This window comes from Tigriopus californicus, chromosome 2 (assembly GCF_007210705.1).
Source record: "Tigriopus californicus strain San Diego chromosome 2, Tcal_SD_v2.1, whole genome shotgun sequence".
NCBI classification, from domain to species: Eukaryota; Metazoa; Arthropoda; class Copepoda; order Harpacticoida; family Harpacticidae; genus Tigriopus; species Tigriopus californicus.
In genome coordinates, this window is record NC_081441.1 from 9,543,687 (window position 1) to 9,564,688 (window position 21,002).

General features: G+C 43.8%; 1 protein-coding gene and 1 non-coding gene across 9 annotated transcripts in view; one reads left to right on the plus strand and one right to left on the minus strand.

The window, feature by feature from the left end:
- The first annotated feature begins 1,360 nt into the window (after positions 1-1,360).
- Trnal-uag (transfer RNA leucine (anticodon UAG)) lies at positions 1,361-1,440 on the plus strand. Its single transcript has one exon. It is a non-coding gene; the product is annotated as a tRNA-Leu (tRNA).
- Positions 1,441-9,305: 7,865 nt separating this feature from the next.
- Positions 9,306-21,002, minus strand: part of LOC131877111 (protein prickle-like) — a 92,510-nt gene continuing 80,813 nt past the window's right edge. For all 8 annotated transcript variants that reach the window (XM_059222687.1, XM_059222690.1, XM_059222688.1 and 5 more), the window contains 5 exons: positions 14,421-14,539; positions 14,190-14,325; positions 13,577-13,780; positions 12,602-12,800; positions 9,306-11,914 (listed from right to left, as the gene is read on the minus strand). In XM_059222687.1, coding sequence (XP_059078670.1) covers positions 9,543-11,914; positions 12,602-12,800; positions 13,577-13,780; positions 14,190-14,325; positions 14,421-14,539 — 3,030 coding nt within the window. In that variant the 3' untranslated portion in view covers positions 9,306-9,542. The remainder of the gene's footprint in view (positions 11,915-12,601; positions 12,801-13,576; positions 13,781-14,189; positions 14,326-14,420; positions 14,540-21,002) is intronic.

Consider the following 21,002-nt stretch of genomic DNA (forward strand, 5'->3'; position numbering starts at 1 on the left):
ATCAACCCTATATTCAAGGGTTGGCCAGATCTGCCAACTCTAGTTAGTTGGTCAGTCAGATAAAACATCAAAATCTATAGTCAATAAGTTTTTCGTATTGAAGTGCTGGAAATTCTATTCCCAGTAGCTGTAAGGAAATCCGCTAAGGATTGATATTGTACAACTTACCTCTTCAGGGGTTTCCAAGTCAATTCACGCAACCTATCAATAAATTTGTGGAGAGGGAGGACGGGAAGGACGCTTTCAAAGAGTCATTTTCAGTCCAAGATAATGGCAAAACAAGCAGCTGTGTATGTGTCAGCTTCACATTCTTGCCTCTCCTTCTTTTTCGTTTCATCCAAAGATTTTTCTCACTCGCTTTTAAGTCTCGTGAAATAGACTCTTTTAATGCAAAGAGCAAAACATAGACCGACAGAATGAGAAATTCAAATTATGGGGCCACGAACTACCCTAGAACTGAATAGGGAACAGATCACAAAAAGCCTAGTGAGGAATGCGGTTGGGAGATGTGTCGGCTTGGTGTAAAGCTTGGAAGCCGAATGACTTGACCTAATACACGTCTCCAAATGAAGATCAGTCTCTGAAATCTTTTTTTATCAAAGTCCCTCTGACCAGTCACTTTAAGATAGTCCAACTGAAGCTTGTTGCACTCCATTTGTTGTGGAGGTAGCCAACGAGCAATGGAGAGTAGCACAAGTATCTAGTAAATATCCGATTTGAAATTCCAAGAGGGTACTCAGAAGTGGCCAAGTGTCCGATACCAAAGCACTTTGGACAACAATGCACAAAGAACTTGTGGAAATTGGTATGCTACTGATCAAACACTTGTGAACGAAAGGTCTAGTCAAATTTGAACAGAGACCCCTTGGTCACTCCAGACAAAATCGAGTTTTAATCGTTTCCAAGATATCACTGGCAACTTTTCAAATACGGCCTTGGAGATAAAGGGATGTCCAAATTTGTCTCGATTATCTCATCAGAACGAACTGTTGTCGTGGTGAATTCAGTTAAGTTGTTGAGAAGGAAACGCACTGCAAACGAAGAAGAGTTCACTGTCACGAGCTTTGTCACTTTCTGCAAAATTGTCTCATCAATCATGAAAAACATTGTTCTTGTTGACATGAAAACCCTCTTGCTCTTGGGTAGGAAACCACAAAAGCACCCGTTGGACAGATTTGGTTGACATCTCTTTCAGTTGGAAAACACTCTCTGTGAAGTGGATACGGGGTTGACCTATAGATTTAAGGGCCATCGCAATAGCTTACATTTTGACAATATGAGTTATACCGGGACGAAAATACAGTAGTTTTAACTTTTATTTATAAATAAGAATATTTCTGTATAAGCAAAGTAATCGTAAGGCAGCGTGGCCGAGTGGTCTAAGGCGCTGGTTTTAGGCACCAGTCCGAAAGGGCGTGGGTTCGAATCCCACCGCTGTCATGATGTACTTTTAATACCTCGTTCAAAGCATATTCCCCTAAAACTGCACAAGAGATCTGCGGGGAAAACTTTCATCAGTAATTACCCACATTTTACAAAATCATATCTCTGACACTTTGATTAAGACTATTGAACGTTGGGGAAAATTTTGCTCTCCTCAGTTTTAAGGTTTTCTTGGACAATTTCAAGATCATGCCGGACTAAGTCCGATCCCTTTCGTCATGATTTCAATGTATTGGAAGAGAGATCCCAACATCCATGCGTATGTTCGTTTTCAAGTACGAAGAAGGGTGAAACCATCATCTCGCGAGGCATTTTTTGTTCATTGATCATAACATCTCTTCCATGTACAAACGTCCAATCCGACTGCCGACCGACCCCACTGACTTAACGAGAACCCATAAAGAACCTCAAAGCTCTTGGTCCAGACATTCCGAATGGACCCCCACCCATTTGGCTCCAAATTGTATGCATACTCTCTTATGACTAGACCAAATCATTTCTCAATTTCCTCCCAATTTAGAGTCCGATCATCTCAAGACGCTCTGTGATTGCTTTTCGAATGGTTAAGAGTTCCTCTCACGAAAACCCCATATTTTATAAACATGCTCCATGGACCCAAAACCAACATCACAGAGGCACTTCTCGAGAAGAAGCGTCCAATTATTGTCCAGGCCAAACGTATTCTTTTGGCCCATTCGGTCTCGTTTGTGATGTCGGCATCGCACATGTCAACAGACTCGAGATTATTTATGCCAGAGTGGATCCATTCAAGCCCCGATTCTTCTTGTTCATCATCATAATCATCGGGATCCTGGTTTGGCTGTCCAGGTTGTTATGAGTAGGTTCTCTTCCGGACAGTTCTAGAGAGAAGCAACAAGGAGACGAGAAAATAGTTTGGAGCAACTTTTGAATCGCGGCTCCTTTGTCCGATAACACTTGAATGGGGATAGAATCACGCCTGTGGCAATTTATAAGTCCCATTCGCGTTTGAAATATCGGCATTTCATTACGTTGAAATTTGATCGTTTTCGGGCAATTCTCACTTGTGACATCGCCACTTTAAGATCTAGCCATTATGTGTCAAGATGCCAAGATGGAGAATGGACATGGAGACTCGTCCACTTCAATGTTAAAGAAAGAAACCTTAATCTAAGAGATCTGATAAGATTCCTATGCAGTTTTCGCACTAGCTGAGATGAAATGTCAATGGCTCATCAAGTCGCCTTTCATCATCAGGAACTTAATCGCTTAGGACACGAGGGTAAACTGAGATGCTTTATCAACGACTTGAGAGCAATTCAACACCTCCATCGACAAGGTGACAGTAAACCCTAAATTGTAATTCAAAACAGTGTGTTGACCTCAATTTTTAGGGTTGAGGTACGAATCTACTTCAGCTCAAAATAATTATTATGCCACTTTCCAGTGTCGACAAAATGAGCTCAAACATTATTTCAATATTAGGTCAAAATGTCAAAATATCAAAACAGATCTTGAGTAACTGGTAGATCGAGTCAAAACGCATTGATCGAAGGAGAAAATGAGTTTTGGAGGATGTCTTTGAACAGTTTCCTAAGACCGACCCTATCACGGAAATCTGATGCCATTGGCGATTCTTTCACGATCAATTAGCCAAAGAAGCCCTCACCTTGCAAATGACTTTTGGTCATATCCTGCCTGTCTACCAATCGTTTTTGCTCCACATTTGCTCAGAAGCTCGTCCTGAACGTCATTCATGGCTAAAATTTATTTTTCCTGTCAGAAAAAGGTGTTCATGAAAGCTCTCGACCAAAGGGGATTTAAGGAAGGTCGTCGTCATCGTCACTCTCGTCTCACATTTTTTGACAGTTTCAACGGACAAACTGCTCTGTGAGTCGACGATATCTACTCCTTCGTGTTACCCCAAAGGTACCACCACCACCACTACTACATACTACTGTATGCTGTGCCACGGACTTCTAGAGATATGGATTGCGAATGGAAGCAAGAAATTCCTCTCTCCTAAACCGCTCATCGTATTCCAAATAAGCGCTTGATAAGACCGCAAGATCTTGTTGAATAAATGAACTCGGCCAAATTTGAGCCCAAACTTATGCTTAGGGAACTCAGGAGACATGTTCAAAGCTATGTTGTAAACGCTACATAAATTTCGAATTTTCGGCCTGCTCTTGGTCAGCTACAGAAGCTTTTGACAACGTAACTTTGAAATGATCCACTTTACAAGTAAATGATATAAGAATGACCTACCTTTAATTGAAGAGATCTACGTTTCTTACTTTTATTACTTTAATTCGAAAGGGGGCTCAGAGTTGCTATGACCAAGAGCAGACCGATTTGGCGGGAAGCTCGTTCGCAGTCCATACTTCTAGAAGTCCGTGACTGTTCATATTCTGTACGTACAGTAGAGAGGAGTTCGTGCTTGGGTTGGACAAGCATAAGGATGAGTGTGCAGGAGCTAACAAATGGGCATTTTCAGCCAGCCCAGAAAACTTGCTCTTTGATTGACAGTGGACTTAAGTATCAATTAGGGTGCGTCCTTACATCACTTGAGTCAAATCCCTAAACGTCTCAAAGTGCAGGCGATAGTTCGGACAACGAGCTCAGACAATCAATTTCTTCTGTAGATTGCCATGAGTGGGGTTTTCCTTTGGGATGATTTACAATCGTCTAAATGAACCCAGGTTCCTTGAGTATGAATTGGTATTTGACAGCTAATTGCTTTGAGCTTGATCATTTCAGGGGGACTGTTGCAAGTTTGTAGGTGCTCAATTTGAAAGCAAAAATGACCAGAACTTGAAGAAAAGAGTGAAGCAAAGCTTAGGTTTATTAATATTTTGCAAAATTTTGTCTGCATCAGGATTATGGCAATTGCAAAGAGGATCAATATGCAAAACAAGCCCAACTTGGGCTTTCAAATTAATCATTGTCGATTACGTGAACAAACCAGTTGCTTGAAGTTATTTTGTTATTGCTAACAACAAGGAAACTAAAATCAATCCATTGGAAAAAATTTGAAGCCTTAAAAGCAATGGTGTGTAAAGATCAAACGAACAAGTTTACAAGTCACTTCTGTAAAATTCCTCGTCAAATCAACTTTTTTGAGTAATATGCAGCTGTCCCGATTTCTCTCACTTTTTGGAAAGGCAATTACCCCGAATCCCTCGAAAAAATACATATATGCTGTTTGACGGCAAGTGCTGTAAGAACATTCATGCAAATTGGTCGACATTATATGAAAAAAAACTGATTCGATTATGAAAAAGGTACATTTGGAATCGGGGAACAAATTTTATGGACCACCCTGTACATGAGAGGAGCAGTCTTTTTTCCGTACTGTCCTTGCCCAGCGGAAGTTGTGAGGTAAAATTTGAAAGACCGCGAAATCCTTGATCTGGATGGACCAAAGAAATCTTCAGACAAACAAGGTTTAATCCCATCGTCTAATCTGAAGAGGCTATTTTCTCTTTGAGAGGGAGAGAGACCTGTGTGAATTGTGGTGCCGTTTGAACCTCCTACTCAATATTCAAATCATCATAGATGGTCTCACAAGTACCTCTTCACTGCGAGAACAAATTGGTTAATCAGAGGAACAAAACCCAAGCCGGACTGTTTTCAAATGAACTCCTATAAATAATCCGCACCAAATTGGCCATGGTTTACAACTGTCCTGTCGTAAAAAAGTATGCAAAACTCTGCCGGATGGATCCGAGGCCTAACAGGGCCTAAAACTGGAACGAGAGCTGGAGACTCATTTGTGCAACATTTGCATGGTAAGAGAGGGCCATGAACATTATCATTGATACAATAACTCGTCAGACTACGCTTTGTCTTGGACTTCTTAAGTGCACAAGATGCACCTTTACTGGGCCATTGATTTCTGTCGTTAGATCGATTATGAACCAACATCACCGATCTCGGAATGGAAGGTGGGAGCGTTGTTCTCGAGAACGAGCTCTTGGATGGGGGAAATGCTTGTGCATAGTTGTCTATGGGTAAAACTTTGTTAACAAGTAAGTAGGTTGGTTGGGTATATAGGGATATCCAGGTTGAGTCAAGTCGGGATCTTCACACATACACACTCATATCCAAACTGAATGTGGTCGAAATAAGAGAAAGCGAATCGTCATAAAGTCTAATTATGCCGATAACAATACGCTACCCAAGTGAGTCAAGAACGACCTCGCCTTCGACCATTCTCTCGGGCACTTTACTAATCTACTGGGGAGCTCTTTGAAGCCCCAAATGTGGTTGAAGGAGAATGGTTACGACCCCACCATGCTGCAATTCCGGACGGGGCTCAATGGACACGATGATGTAGTGTGAACCCATTCGGATATCTCATTGATAATACCACTTGGGTCGGGAAAAGGAAAGCCAATTGGCTTTGGCGTGAGCGTATTTTATGGCATTCCTGATTTCGAAGCCAATCCGAGAAAGAAGCCCCAATTTCCCGTGCCTAATTGAACACTCTGATTCAAGTTGGGAGCAGGTTTCTCTTGTAAGTGCAATTCCACATGCAAGTACGAAATGTTTTTTTGTGTATCAATGTCTTGCAATGAAAGTTCGTGTACGTTGGTTGTGCAAATTGTGCACTAAGTCAGTTGCAGAAAGGGACTCGTTGCGTGAGGTGTTTTGAAACAATTGATCATGTTTGTTCTGCACTTGAATTATGATATACGCTATGTAGCCTTGAGTTCTGCAAATTGTTGCGGCTCAACAATCACGTTGTGCACTATTTGATTATAATTCCAAGCATCCTTGAAATGGTCACAGAGCCAGATTTAGAGGGCAAATGCATGTTGTTAACAACACAAAATACCAAAAATTACCTCATTTGACCACTGAAACAAGGCTCAATTGTTTACATAACGGCACATTCTGGATTTTCATGCCTTTTGGAGTTATACTGTAGCAATGAAACAGAGTCTTCTAGGATTCGTGTTTTTGCATTCGAATCTATTTTGATATACTTGTTGTTTCTAATCTCTTAATTACGGTCAAAAATGTGATCATTTGTCCTGACAAAACATACTTTCAATCGTCTAAGATCATTCTTTTTAATCCTTTTGATACTTTTGTTTTCAGGTATATAGACGGAAAATTACAAGAATGTTGATTGTATGGCTTTCTTAGTCATATCACTTAAAGAATTAATATATTTACTTAACGATTTGGGCCTTATCGAACCGGCTTTTGAGGAATACCCAGATTTTATTAAAAGAAAACACACTGACACAAATACTTCAAATCTGTTTTGCAGTATATCATGTACGCTTATGAAGTATTCCTGATTTCAAAAATTGTCCCTATACGAGATTTAAATTTCATTTTGGCCAGATCTTTTGATCAAATTGAATGTGAATTTTGAAGCTAGATGCAATATTTATCTTTCTATTGGAAGGCCATATCTCCAGACGGCCGTAAATAACTGCCTCTGATTACTACCTGATGATTTTCCTAAAACCAAAACTACAATATTGTGGCCTTATATACATATATCAGTGAGCGTTCTAAATAATAACTCTAATCCCTTATCAATGTGGCCTGACATGGCAGAATTGAACTGTGTCCAAAATGTATCTCTTAAAAGCGGCAATGACTCTCTTGTAATCGCCACATTTTCTGTGGAATTCAAACTTGACTTTCGAGCCTTGATATCTCTAGATGTTGTGGGTCGGTTGCCTTTGGATAAGAATTGTGCTCAATTGACCATTTTAGATGGGATTCGTCGTCGGCGATGCCATCTGCACACTTCCAAAGTGATGTGACCCTCGTTGGTTCGGCTATCTCGCTTGAAGATACATGAATGGATAAAGTCAAGAGGGTCAACCTTGGAGGGAATTAAGTTCCAGAGGAATAGGCGACTTATATCAGTGTGTTGCGCTAAATGTTGGCTTGAGAGTTGGGAGTGCCACAAAGCACTTTTTCATCACTTTTTTGTGTGTGAGCTTGAAATATGCAAATTATGCTCGAGACGCAAGGAATGTTTTTCATGGAAGAGATCTCTTCATGATTCTCTTCTCAGACCATTAAAGGCACCAAAAGGTTAAATGTCCAGCTACAGTATGGGCACCACAAAGCCACAACCACGAGAATATGTATCACTTCTTATCTAGATATATAATAGCTGGCATGGACATTGTTTCAGCACTTGACGAGAATGATCTTCTTGTTTCATAAATAAAAACCTGGCCCCCGTAGTTTTCTATCAAATAAGATGTAGTAGTAGTAGTGTCTTCAACTTTGGGGAAAACCGCGATTCGCCGAAAATCATCGTTTGTGGGGAAGCGAGGCCCTTCAGGACGATCGTGATGGCCACAAGGGTCATCAAAAAAACTTCAACATTAAATTCTGTAAAATAAGCACAATGCTTGTGTCTAGTTTTCAGTGCACATTCGCTTTCTTTAATGAAGATTGGTGGAGTGGGTGCCGGACTTTGACTTCATCAGCGACCAACGTCAACATGATTGGCATGTTGGAACCGACTTGAGATCTTATGAATGGGTTTCGCATGCATGAGATGAGGCCTGGGCCTTGAAATAGAATGGGTGCTTATGTGTTGGCTTCAAATTGCAGTGCCCGATCAGGTATTAAAAAACCTCGAGCTCACCCTGGGCCAACCACTGATGGCGACTCTGATACGGAAGCATCACTAATGGCGTTGAAGAGCCAACCATAGTCAAGATTGATTCCTTCGATGATTTTGGACTTTGCAAAATCACGTCTTGGCTAACGTATAACCCTTGTTTGGACACTGCAGGAAATCATTTTAATGTGATCAAGAGGTTTTATGAACTGGACACGGCGATGCCTTTGCGTCAAAAAAGAAAAGAAAAAGAGCGAGGATCGGTTTATGAGTCCATCCATATCGTGCATTATTTTGGGTTTCTTCATGTTAATAAGGTATGGCGATACGAGGTCATATTTTGCGCACTTGAAACATAACCAATTGAATGCTTTACAATGTTGCAACATCTTACTCTTTGGGTCAATTTTGGTATTGTCTCATTTTATTTTATCTACAATTTGTGCCAATTAGGCTTTTGTGAGCGACTTGCTTTGGTTGGAACTAATTACTTTCTTTAACGTTACAAAAATGAGTACCACATTCTTGTACTATAAATATGACCTTTCCTCGACGTTCTTTCTGTACTGTTCCCCTTTTCGATTCATTGTATGTATGACCCTGGTACAGAATATCGGCTTACACATTTTTTATTCTCCTCAGTGCATCGATTCGAGAGTCGTACACGGTTCATGAGCATGACTACAAAATTGAGCCCCGATACCAATCGCTGAATTTGAGAACGGCGAGTCAAGCTGAAAGAATTCGCGGCCAATTTTCGTGATTGTGTTTGCATTTCGTACATTCTTCGAGCGTGATTTAAAGAGGGCTCTCATTCAATTGTCCAAATACGCACGCAAGTAGTTCTCTTCGATATACGATCATACGGACCTTGAGATCTCAAAACCACTTCTCATCCCGTCGAACAGAGACCCCTTGATCTCGAATTATTGTCTTGTTACAGAAGTGCTTACAACCATCGATCTATCTTTCTATCGATCTTTCTACCTATCTCTCTACGTCTCCAAACCAACCCAAGCAATCAGGCACAAATCGAGTTGAGAACAGAAAACAATGGAATTTCAGAAAGTCGGCAGATTTTCTGGATTGTGCACACCACATTACAATACTCAACGGAGGCACGAGTTGCCTTGGAGGCAGCAGCTTCTTCGTCAATGATCATGTGGAATCAATCAATATAATGGCACTCTTCATTTTGCAAATTCTCCATGAAAAATCCCGGAGCATTAATGGATCAATGGGTGAGAATAAATCAACGCAAATAACCCTCGAGATATTCATGATGGCATGACTAGGGAAATATATATTCTTGAAACAAGTTAGGAACAAAGTCCAATCACAATACTAAGTGATTGGTGCCATAAAATGTCACACTTCCAACCATGGTCCACCACTTGCCCACATCAATGGAGCAGGTATGCAAATATCACAGGCACTTTTTTCAATGTCCCACGGTGCAGGTGGATGCACAGACCGACACACACACACACACACACATGTGTCTTCATCATCCTCATGAAATGATGCAGTTCTTGTCTTTGGGATCCGCATTCACCATCTCGGCTGCCCCTTGAGGATACGGTTGAAGGTTCTGTTGGATGGGCAATGACTGGGGCTGGAATTGAGCCGCCATTTGACGTCCTTGAACAGGGTGATGTCCCGAAGGATGATGCCCGACCGTAGGTGGACCCATGGGTGGAACCGAAGGCTGGACTGAGGACTGCCTTGGCCTTTGCAGAGGCATGATATTGGGATGAGCAGCTAAACTTCCCCCGCTGGGATGACGTCGCCTTTGGTCCCGATTTTGCAGGACTGCTCGTCTATCGTTGGGCACATACGTGACTCTTACGCCGCCGTAGGCCTTCCTGGGTGGTAATTGATAAGCGTAAGGATCGTCGCTGTCCGAGGAAGAACTTGAGTAGTCATCTTCGGGATGGTATCGCCTAAAGGGCTCCTCGAATCGCCCCGAGTATGAGTTGCTTCGTGGAAGAGAGCCATATCTGTCAACAGGTTTATTTTTAGACTTTCTTGGCACGGCGGGCGACAAGTGGCGATGCTTGAGATTAGGATCGTATTGCGGAGGCGAGGGACGGATCTGAGCGGGATCAAAGTGGACCGAAAGATTCTTGGATGAGCGATGGTGTCGTTTGCTGTGCCGTTTGCCACGATGGTTTTTACCGTCTCCTTCATCGTCTGTGGAATCGTCGCCCCCGGGGCGGTTCATGTTGTTGGCTGGGTGGCCATTGGCATACTCGGGCATGGATGGCATGCGGGAATGTTGGTAGCCATTGAGAGGTGGGCGGGGCGCTTGCTGAGGTGTGGAATTCACCGAGAGCTCGGTGAGGATGTTTTCAAGTTTGGAGTCGTCGAAGCTACTGAGATCGAGAGGGCGCCGACTCCGCACCTCATGGGACGTCGGTTCCAATTTGTTCTTGGTGATGTGGAGCAGTTGCTGGATCTGATAGGGGGTCATGTCTTTGGTGATCTGACCAATGATCTCAATACCTTGTTCAGCAATGAGCTTTTCCAAGTTGAACTCCAACTGACGGCGGTCAATGGTTTTGGTTGTGAACGGGGAGGCAAACTGGGCTGGCTGATTCTGAGGATGATACGGATGGTGGTGGTGTTGGTGATGGGGGGGCACCTGTTGGGTCTGCTGCTGAGAGGGAGCCTGTACGAAGTATCCTCCGTGGTTTTGATTGGGCTTGTAGAAACTCCGCTCTCGGACATGCCTGGGGGTTTGTGGCGGAGACTGGAGGATCTGATCCAGAGAGGTAACGGGGGCTAGGTTCTCCTGATGCTGAGACTGGTGGTAGGGGTTTCGAGCAGGTAACTGTGGCTTGGTCATTGGCCTATGGGCCATCTTGGGCGTGCCATAAGCATGTCTTCCCATCAAGGGCGACTTGGCCGCCTGAATCATGGAAGCATTGGCATATCGAGGGGTCTCTTCACGGGCGTTGCCTCCCATAGGATTACGAGGAATCAATGGGGACGTCAGAGCGCTGAAATCGAAGGAGCTCGACGAGGATTGGAGCTGCTGCTGGTGTTTACGGTAACGCCCCATGGACTCTTTACGACCCAGGCTTCCATATTTATCATACTTGGTGTCATACTCATTCCAGCTCTCACGACGCTGCACTTGAGGTGACCTCGGTACAAATGCGACTTGCCCGTTGTTGTTGCTGTTGTTGTTGCTGCTGCTGCTGCTATGGCCATTGGCGTTCTGCAAGATCGGCCTGAACTTGGGTTTCTCCTTGACAGGAGGAGGGATCTTCTTTTTATGGCCAACGTTTGCCGAGGTCTCCGTGGGTGATAAAATCATGCTCGAAATCATGGGAGTGTTGTTGTCCAAAGGGTTGGGCGGCTCAGATGTCAACGTTTTGGTGGGAGTCACACACTGATCACTGCTATCCCCTCCCAAGCCACTGGAGGACGCACTTCCTTGGGGCTGCAAGGCCTTGGTCACGCCCGAACCCCACACAAAGCCTTGACCCTCGAGGGCAGACAAGCTCGGGTCGCCTTTGTTGATCACCGCTGTCTTTCGGTGGATTTGGGGCGACATGGTAAAACTGCTTTGCTCGGAGAACGACAGATCCGACGTCTCATTCACGGCTTTGTTGGTAGTGTTTGTGCTGGTTGTCGTTGAGATGTTGACCGAGCTTGAATTGTGAGTGCCACCATGGCTCACCATGCCGACATTGATGTTATCATACACTTGGTGATGGTTGTTACCGGTGGGTGGTTCGCCCTTGGAGCAGCTCACTGAGCAATAGATCAGACCGCGTCGAGGGAGAAACGGTCGGCCCAAAAGCGACACTTGACACGTTTTGCATGAGAAACACTTTTCGTTGGCGTGCCAATGCTGCCCTTCGTGTGCCATTTGACCTAAAAACAAAGAGAGATATGACTGGATGAATATATGAGGTACCATACACCATACACCTTCGTCGGACTCCATCACAATGCGTGAATCTACGCGGCCTCAGATCTAAGCAGTCACTCAGTCAGTCAGTCTGCTCTACCTGCTAGGTTACTTATCATCAAGAAGGATGAACTGGGGGATGAAGGTGCCCATTGAAGGATTGATCGCTTAAGATTTCACTTTCCCAGATCCGGCCCGAGGCCAGAAGTGGCTCACTATTAAACTTAAAAAGCTTCCACCATTCCAGCTACCACTAATACGTCTCAACCAATCTCGGCCTTGCCACACCAGACTACTGACTTGATGTGCGAGAGAGAGATAGAAATCAGATCCATTACCAAGGGATGATCTCTCAGGCAAATGTGAAATTTCCAGAGATAGTAATCAGATCCTCAATTCTCCCGCACAAGAAAAATAAGAAAAAAAACCAGGCTAAACAGGAACACAAGATCAAACCAACATGGTACAAAATTCCTTCAGTACGTGAGCAAGGGATTGTGAGTTACGCGTTTCTGAATTTAAATGCACATCCTCCATCCCTCAATCATTTCCTAGGGGTTCTTCCGAGGGGAACGGGGTACGACGTGATGAGTCAGGAATGTGTTTTTAATCAACATGAAGGTACGTAGTGGTTGGTGATCTTCACATACCTTGATCCACGCCAATGGTCTCTCCACAGGCATCGCAGTACTCGGCAAACATGCAATCAAAACACCTGAGACAATATGGTCGTCCATCTCGCATGATATAACGTTGTCCACCCAATTGGAGATCGCATTCAAAACAGGCAAAGTGTTTCATGTGCCAAGCTCGACCCTCGGCTTCGGTACATTCGTCGGAAAAGATGATCTGAAAGATATAGAAAAAAACGGGTACTTTTCACAACCCACGTCCAACATCCGACATTCAACAATCGGCAGACTTGCTCCGGTTTCGGATTAGACCCATTGGACATATTTCTTGGAACCATGTATCTGGCACCAGAGTACATGTCCGATAAGAGCCTCGAAAGTTGCAGCGTTGCATCCCGAGCAGTGCTTTAAAACGTAGATTTTTACTACCCGAGTCAAGCGAGCGAGAAAGATTCAGCTAGATAGGAGCAACTTGGGAGAGAGATTTATTTCATTCAAGACTTTAATCTCTTGATTTTTTTCTCCTCTCTCCCAAAAAAGAAACCCACTCCAAAATTGGTGAGCCGTTTCCCCCCAAAACATCAGGTCCCTTGTCGTCGTTTAGCATATGTGTTGCAAAGAAATGGACGTCTTCAATCGGGAGGAATAACTGAAGAGGAACGAACGGTGGCTGCAGTTTCAACGACCCAAGTCCCTTTTGAATCCATTCATCCTGTTCAAAGACCCGAGCGAGTGGTAATGGTAATGACATTGCAATTTTGCAACAGGAGCGCTTAGCAGCGAACGTTTGCGGGGCTCAAATGGCCCATGATTTATTAGCTGCAAGGCTGGACAGACGTCAGACTTAAAATTCATTCCAAACTTGGACGCCAAGAGCTCTCCCAGAGCCAGTCACAACGACAGGATTTGAGCCTCAAAAGAGCTTTTACAAATACTCTTGGACGTGTTCTGCACCAATGAATGATGACCAATCCGAGTGGCACTTTTTCTTACCTCATCGCATGAAGAGCATCTGGGTTTGATGGTTTCCGCATGGTGCCGCCCACAGAAAAGCTTCGCATCCTTATAGAAATAGATGAGATCCACCAGGAGTTCGTTGCATATCGAGCACACGAAGCAATTCGGGTGCCAACAACGATTTGAACCGGCTCGAGAGGCCACCACACAAATGTCCCCTCCATCCACGTGTGATGGGCACTACGACAAAGTACAACGATGATTATTTATTCATAGGTATATTTTGGTCCATTTCGGAGGGTTGAGATGGAAGATTTCTAACGATTGAGATTGAGAGGTCAATCAAACTTCAAAAGGGACGGGGAAGAAGAGCTCAACGTGTTCAACATCGTGGCTGTAGTCTAATCCGAATCGTATCAAGAGAGCTCAATGAAGCTACCCACAAAGAGGATGCAGGCATGGAAGCCATTGAGCGCTTTGATTGATGATGATAAAGGCCCACTGAAAATGTTCTCATTGACACTCTCAAATATATGCAAGATGACAACCAGAAGCCGACTAAAAGTAGCTCGTAGCTCACAAAGTCCCAAAACGTTGTGGGCGAAAATATGTTCTACAACGCGAAAGAATAAAGGAAAAATAAACTTACGTTATCACATTTCATGGGATTTTGGAGTGTGACTGGCATTTGCTTGACGGAGCCCCTCCCAAGAGCCTCGCGTTTCCGTTGGTTGGCGAACAATCGCAGCTCTTTCTTCTCATCCTCACTGAGGTTGTTGCAGAACCTAAACGGGATAACAAGCGTTTGAAATCAAATCCCAGGTCTGTCTGGTTGAATCGAAGGTGAGTTGTGGATTTTATTTTTGAAATTTGATTTTACCTCGTTTCATTGTCATGAGGCGGAAGTTGTTGCAACAGCTGTTTGATGCGATGCTTCTCTCCGATCGAATTTACATACGGGACCTTATCTTCGGGCAGATTGGAGAAGTACAAGTGAACCTGGAAAGTGAGGCAATGAGGTGAAATCGAAAATCGATGTATCGGTAAACCAGATGGACTCAATTAATCAGACTCATGATTGCCAAATCCCAACACTAATTGCAGCTTTTTCTCCCTTTATTGGTTTCCTTGGTTCCCACAACCAATAGAGCCATATTGACATTACTACCACAGCTCTTTCTTCCTCCTCAGGCGATTTTGATAGTCTTCAATTCGAATCTCCCGCTTAAATCTCTCGATGGATTTGGTTCTTTGCCAACGTGTTCCTACCTATTTAATAACTGCTTTTTACGGCCTGATTCTCTATTTCTCAGGCAGAGGTCGTGGGGTTTGATCGATCCCTGAAGTTCTCACTCTTCCGATTCGCACACTGTGGCCAACTTGATGACCTGGAGGACTAGTACGTGAACCAACCAGGAAGACAAATGATCCTCGAATGCATGTGCAAAAACTCTAATCCACTTGATGAGATTTCTCCCCGAGATTGGCTTGTTGAATAGTCACAATCAAACTGAAATCAATCATTACGGCCGTCGAGGATCCCTGGATCCCATGGTTGAAGAGCCGAAACCTCTCGTTTCTCTTTCTTTTATCCATGAGATCAAATGAAAATTCCGCTAATTCCCCCTTCAATCCACGATGCAGAGGGAAATCTCGGCCATTTTGCCGTGTGAATTCAGAAATATGAAATCTCTGTGCAATCATATCTTAAGATATCTTTATGTCCCATTTGTAGAAACTCGAGACGTCACTTTCACATGTGACAAGATTTACTCAAGGTTGGAATCGTTGAACGAACGCCGAAGCCCAATGGTGAATCCTTGACTTTGCTTTGGTCTATCACGATTCAATCATTAGGAAGCAACTCTAGTTGTCGATATTTGAGTTGGATCTCCGAACAACATGGGGATTGGAGGCCATAAAACACCACCTCAGACCAGCCTCTTATGAAATATGATATCAACCTCACATGGCACAGCAGCGCTTTGGTTCAACCATATGGTTTTCGGAGGACCATATTGTTCTCACACGAACTAACACGTGAGACAAAACCGATCACTTTCTACCAATAGAACTGGATTCCACACCAATGCTGGGCATACCATTAAGTTCATTACTCAATTGCATCATTATCTCACCAACCACTTGTATTTCTTCGACAAGCGTTCGATACTAACGGTTCAACTATCTTCTTCGTCTTCAGGAAATGCGGTTGCTCATCTATGGCAACACAGAGGTTATGAGAACAAGTCATGACTGGCTTGATTGTGCTATTATGATTGTTGCTCATAATTGAGGTACGATTCTTTTTTTTTCTTCACTCCAGGTGCATGCAACAACCACTGCTAGTAATTGTACTAATACTACTTCTACAACCACCAACAGACTGATGGTTTCTGCCTGGGTTTGAAGTAGAGCTCGGGCAACGGATCTGTTATTATAATCCAATGATTTCATTCCCCATTTCGAAGCAATTTTGAGTGCATTGTGGAACATCTCCAAGCTCTAAATGTGAATCGAGGGAGCGAGATAGCCAGCCAGTTGCCAGTCAATTAGAGCTCGGTTATCATTGGCAGTCCTGAATCAGATCCAGGGCAGTGGCCAGATTTTAGTGAACTGGCATATCATCGTACCTACTAGAAAGACCACACAACTGACAAAAAAGTTCACATCGAGATCGGTCTGGAGAGACTTTGAAATAACGATCTTGGTGAAGTGTTAATGTTCACAGGGTCCCAAACATTTCGACAATTATAACTGGCATGAGAGTAAACCTGAGGGTCCAACTGCTGTTGGTCGGTCTATCGCCAACCAACGAGATTCCTCGCGATCCTCGCGATCGAGCTAGAGATAAGTTTTCCATTCAGAACGAGCCATTATTTATCCAGCCAAGCTTTAGTGACCGTTAAAACACTGAAGCACCAGCGAACGATAATTTCTCATATTTGTTTCCACCTTTATTACACTCGCAGTTGTTCGTCTTGAAGAGTTGATCTTTTTTTTACGCGAAGGATGCCTTCAGGGAGAGATTTTTCTCCCCATCTTAAGCCCCTTTAAGAATGCTACAGTTATCAAATTGACGGAGAGAAAAAACTGGAATTTATCTTTGTGTTGCCCGGAATATGTAATGGATCTATTGATGGCCTTTGTTTCTCCCCTAGAAAATCCAGACACCCAATGATGCATCTCTAAAGCCATTGGATGGAAATATATGGAGAAAAAAATCACACCAAGGTCTAGACGAGTCTTCCACCCTCCTATCTGTGCATCCAGCACTATAGGGCTCAATATTTTGATTCGTTCCCTTTCGAAACAAGCACCATCCTAAGTGAAGAATCATCATCTCTTGGCTTGACCTCGTTGTGACTTCAGATTTAGCCTCGAGACAAATTCAAAGATCTTTCTCTTTCTCTGTAGTTTGTCTCGGACATTTGAAAAGGGTTCATGTCGGTTGTAGAGCGATAAAATCTGGCAAGTCTCATGATATGACCACCTTTGAAGTGTTCACATTCATTAGAGTAATTGCCATATTTCTACTCTGAGACGACATGGTACGTGGTACACGTCCTTACATACATAGAGTGAGCTCCAGATTGGAATTAATTTTAACGATCATCCGGCGGACTGCGGGTCAAGCAGCCTTTTCAAGCGCTAACTAAGGGTGAAGATGATGGCTAGATTTATCTTCGTTCTTAAGAGATGTTTAGAGGAGAGGATCCAACGTCCAACGTCCAACGTCGTCTTGACTATAAACCATAGATATCGGTCCTCATCTCAGATGGATAAGTATGGAGCAAGCTATTGCTCGATTGTTTTCAGCCAATCCAAGATTATTGTCGGTTCTAATCGGTCCCTCCTACCCCTCCAACAAGCCAGGAAGGTCAGTGAAGAAGATGATTTATGGTTAATTTCTCATCATTTCCATAACCATCTAGCATTTCTATGATCTCATGCCGAGTGATGGACAAGGACCACTCGCAGCTCCTATAAGGGCTCATCTCAGACCAAAATCAGGTTTTTAACGGCCATTTATCATTGCACCAATGGATCGCTTTAATGAACGATGAAAAACGAAGACTCTTTGCCTTTTCAAATCCTCTGAAGCTCACAATGAGCACCACCATCATCTCAAGTACTATCACTACTGGGCAATGTCAAATCATGGGGTTTCTCGGGGTCAAACCAAGCTGGATTGGCCCCTTCGTCAAGACAAAGTCGGCCACTTAATGCACATCTTTCACTCGGGGAATTCTCCACTAAAGAATGGACACAAGCGGTGAAAGGAACGTCTTGAAATTAATAAGGCATGCTCTCTGAATTAGTTAAGAACGACCGAGCACGCCACGTAGCTTGCTTGCTAGCCAGCAATCTAGTCAATTCTAGCAACCACACGAGACCATCATCATCATCATCATCAGCGTTGCAAGAGTTCCAATAGAAAACAAGCCCTCTGCGGCAAATATCAGTGGTTGAATTGTAAACCAGTCCAACCCACCACTCATATCAAAGGTTGGGATTGAAATCTGTATTGCCGCCCTCAAAGAATGGAGTATTAGTTTCAGGTAAGATACCGGTTCTTTCTTTACATTGGAATCTGGGAACCCTTGCTCTCTGATTCTTGAGTTCGCTTCCAAAAACGCTCGCCGAAGAAACACCTTTGGGCGGAGATTGAGAGATGGTGGACTTTTTTCCATGTTATATGGTAGCCCCATAAATGGCAAACACAACGTGAACTTAAGCTTGTCTCTAGAAGCCCCAAAATGGTAAAATAGTTGGCAAATGGCCTGGAAAGAGATGGCTCTCTGGTCAGAGTGCCTTTGTGCGTTCAAAGATCCCGATATTCCAAGCTCTAAATCTGTTGCTGCTCTCTGGCAACAGAAGAATGGCAGTGAAAACGAACTGCTCCGGGAATGAAGAGAAAACTAGGTTGTGATAAGTCAATTGGCTTTTAAGATCTGTTTTTTCCTCTCCTCTGGGTTCGTGGTAGTCAGGTGCTTGGTGGGATGGAGTAGTGAGTGAGAGTGTTGATGGACTGATGGTAGTCCATCTCAATTTGATTTTCCCCTCTTCCGTCATTCAATCATGGAGAATAGATTCAAGCTATAGAGCTGCCGTATGGACGGGATGGAAGGGATCGTCCATTGAGGGCCTACCTGATACAGCTACAGGCCTTGAAAAATGAGGTGAAGTGGATAATCCAAGCCGACATATTTCACAAACAGATGCTAATGTTAGATAGCTTAGATCAGGAAGGCCCATTTAGGCTATCATGTCCTCCACCAAACTTCACATCAAACAGGAAATTACATGGGCCTCTAGCTTGACAGGAGCACTGGTCTGCCCAAAATCTACCATCTATTTGAACTGAGCCCCTATTTTCCGGTGATAACATTTAAGGCCTCGTGAAAGACAAGGAGACGACTCTACACTTGTTCGACGATAAAAACCCACGGCCTTCACGTTAACGTCAGTCAGCCTTGAGAGCTTCGCTTGGCGTTGGAAGTGATGATAAACGTCCAAATAAGGTCAGTTATGAATCTAAAATATGTGGCATTCTAGCCACTTTTCTTAATGGTGGAGCAGCACCAAGATAACACACTAGGCAAAACTCGGATCACAATGGTAAGTAAGTATGCCAGTCATGAACTGCGTCAAGTGTCCTTGGGTCAACAACACCCATCGTGCTCAAATTTGTGGCAATTGGTAATTCTATGCCCTTCAATTTCCAGTCCGCGCCCCTCACAAAATAGACGATCGACAATAACAAGAAGAACAAGAAGACCCACGACCACGAGGACGACTAATCGGGTGCTCTTCCTCAGTCTGGATTGGGTGGTTTCAAAGGTCGATTACAATGGTTGGGGCACGAATTTTGAGGCTTGATTGGTTTTTGACAAGGCTCAAAAGTAGGAAATTGCTGTTTCTTTCACGTCCGCGTTTAATGTAATTTTGATTCATGCTCAGATTGGTTATTTCGAGCCAACACAACAAGATCGAGGACCCATCCTGAAGGAGATGATATCACAAAAGCATTCAAGGTCCTTTCTTCCATCGAGCTTAGGGATGAAAAGATATCGGATGGAAGGCGTACCCTCGATTAAAACGAGGCAGCAACAACAGCAACAACTACAACAAAGGCCTCACCTCTTCCTCCGTACCTCCATACCTCCATCCTGTATTCGGATCCAGATTAGTCTTGATTCATTACTTCGCCTTTTTTAACCGAAATTTCCGTACTCCATCTTCCAGGTCCACATTTTCTTCTCCTTTTAACTCGGAGATGTTAAATCACCGCCCGAAAATCGGTCAAAACGACAATGTTAATACCATCAGTGGACATCTTGGAGGTAGTTTTTGGGAGCTCTGGGAACCTGGCGATGAATTGTTTCCTCATGTCATAGCAACTGAATTCATAAAGAGAAGACAATTCTTCTCTCATTTAGCCTCGAGGACCCTTGATAGAGGTGGCTTGAATCGAGCACAAAAGAAGAGTTGGACGGAAATCCCCAAGCTCATTCTCTGGAATTACAGGGCCCATCAGCGCACTCGTTTTCCCGTCTCTCTCTCTCTCTACAGGGCCTTTTATTTTCTTCGTAATTCGTGAAATCGTATTAACGCTCTTTGCTCAGGTCCTCGAGGGCAAACTCCAGTTGACTCGGGCAGAAGATCAAAGTGCATGATGATTGCTGGCGTTTGAATTGCACTCATTTCCCAGAGCAAATTCGGGGATGGAGACGATGGTGATGCAATTTCGCTTGAACGCAACCCCTTCGTCTCCTCCTCCTCCTCTTGCCTTCGCGTCTAGATCTTCACGGGATGTAATCGTTTTCGTTTCGTGCACTATTGTGAGATACCTTGTCATCCCCTTTTCTGAACCCTATCCAAATCATATCAGCTTGTTGATTAAAGCCCGGATTGGAGTTCAGAATTCAGGGTGGCGACATAACATTTGTGATCTAGCTAAACTCAAGGCCTGGCCAGGGTGACTGCTTGCATGATTATGCTTGGACAGTGCCCCGATGCCCCAGGAAGAGCTAAAGAGCATGAGTGGTGTCTTCAAATTGACGACGTCATTCAAGGGAGTGTTTTCATCTTTCCCTATCTCTCTCTTTTTCTCCTCCTTCTTTCCATCCAGCCATTGTAGGGAATGACCCAGCACAAAAGAAATCAGTCACTTCCACCCAAGCACCTGACGAGATAGGGTTGCTTGCTGACTAACTGGGTGACTGACTGAGTGACTGGCTGAATGGCTGCTCAGTCGGTCGGTCCTCTGGCCTGGATTGAAACGCCCTCAATCCACTATTTCCCTGCCGTTTTTGAGAGAAAAATTGATCCAACCAGCCTGGTGATGCATCCATTCACCTCCTGTCTCTGAAACACGGTAAATATCATCCAAGACAGGGTGCCGCGTTGATAAGGGGATGGAGAACACACCCTGTGCATGCATTGAATGAGGCCAAAG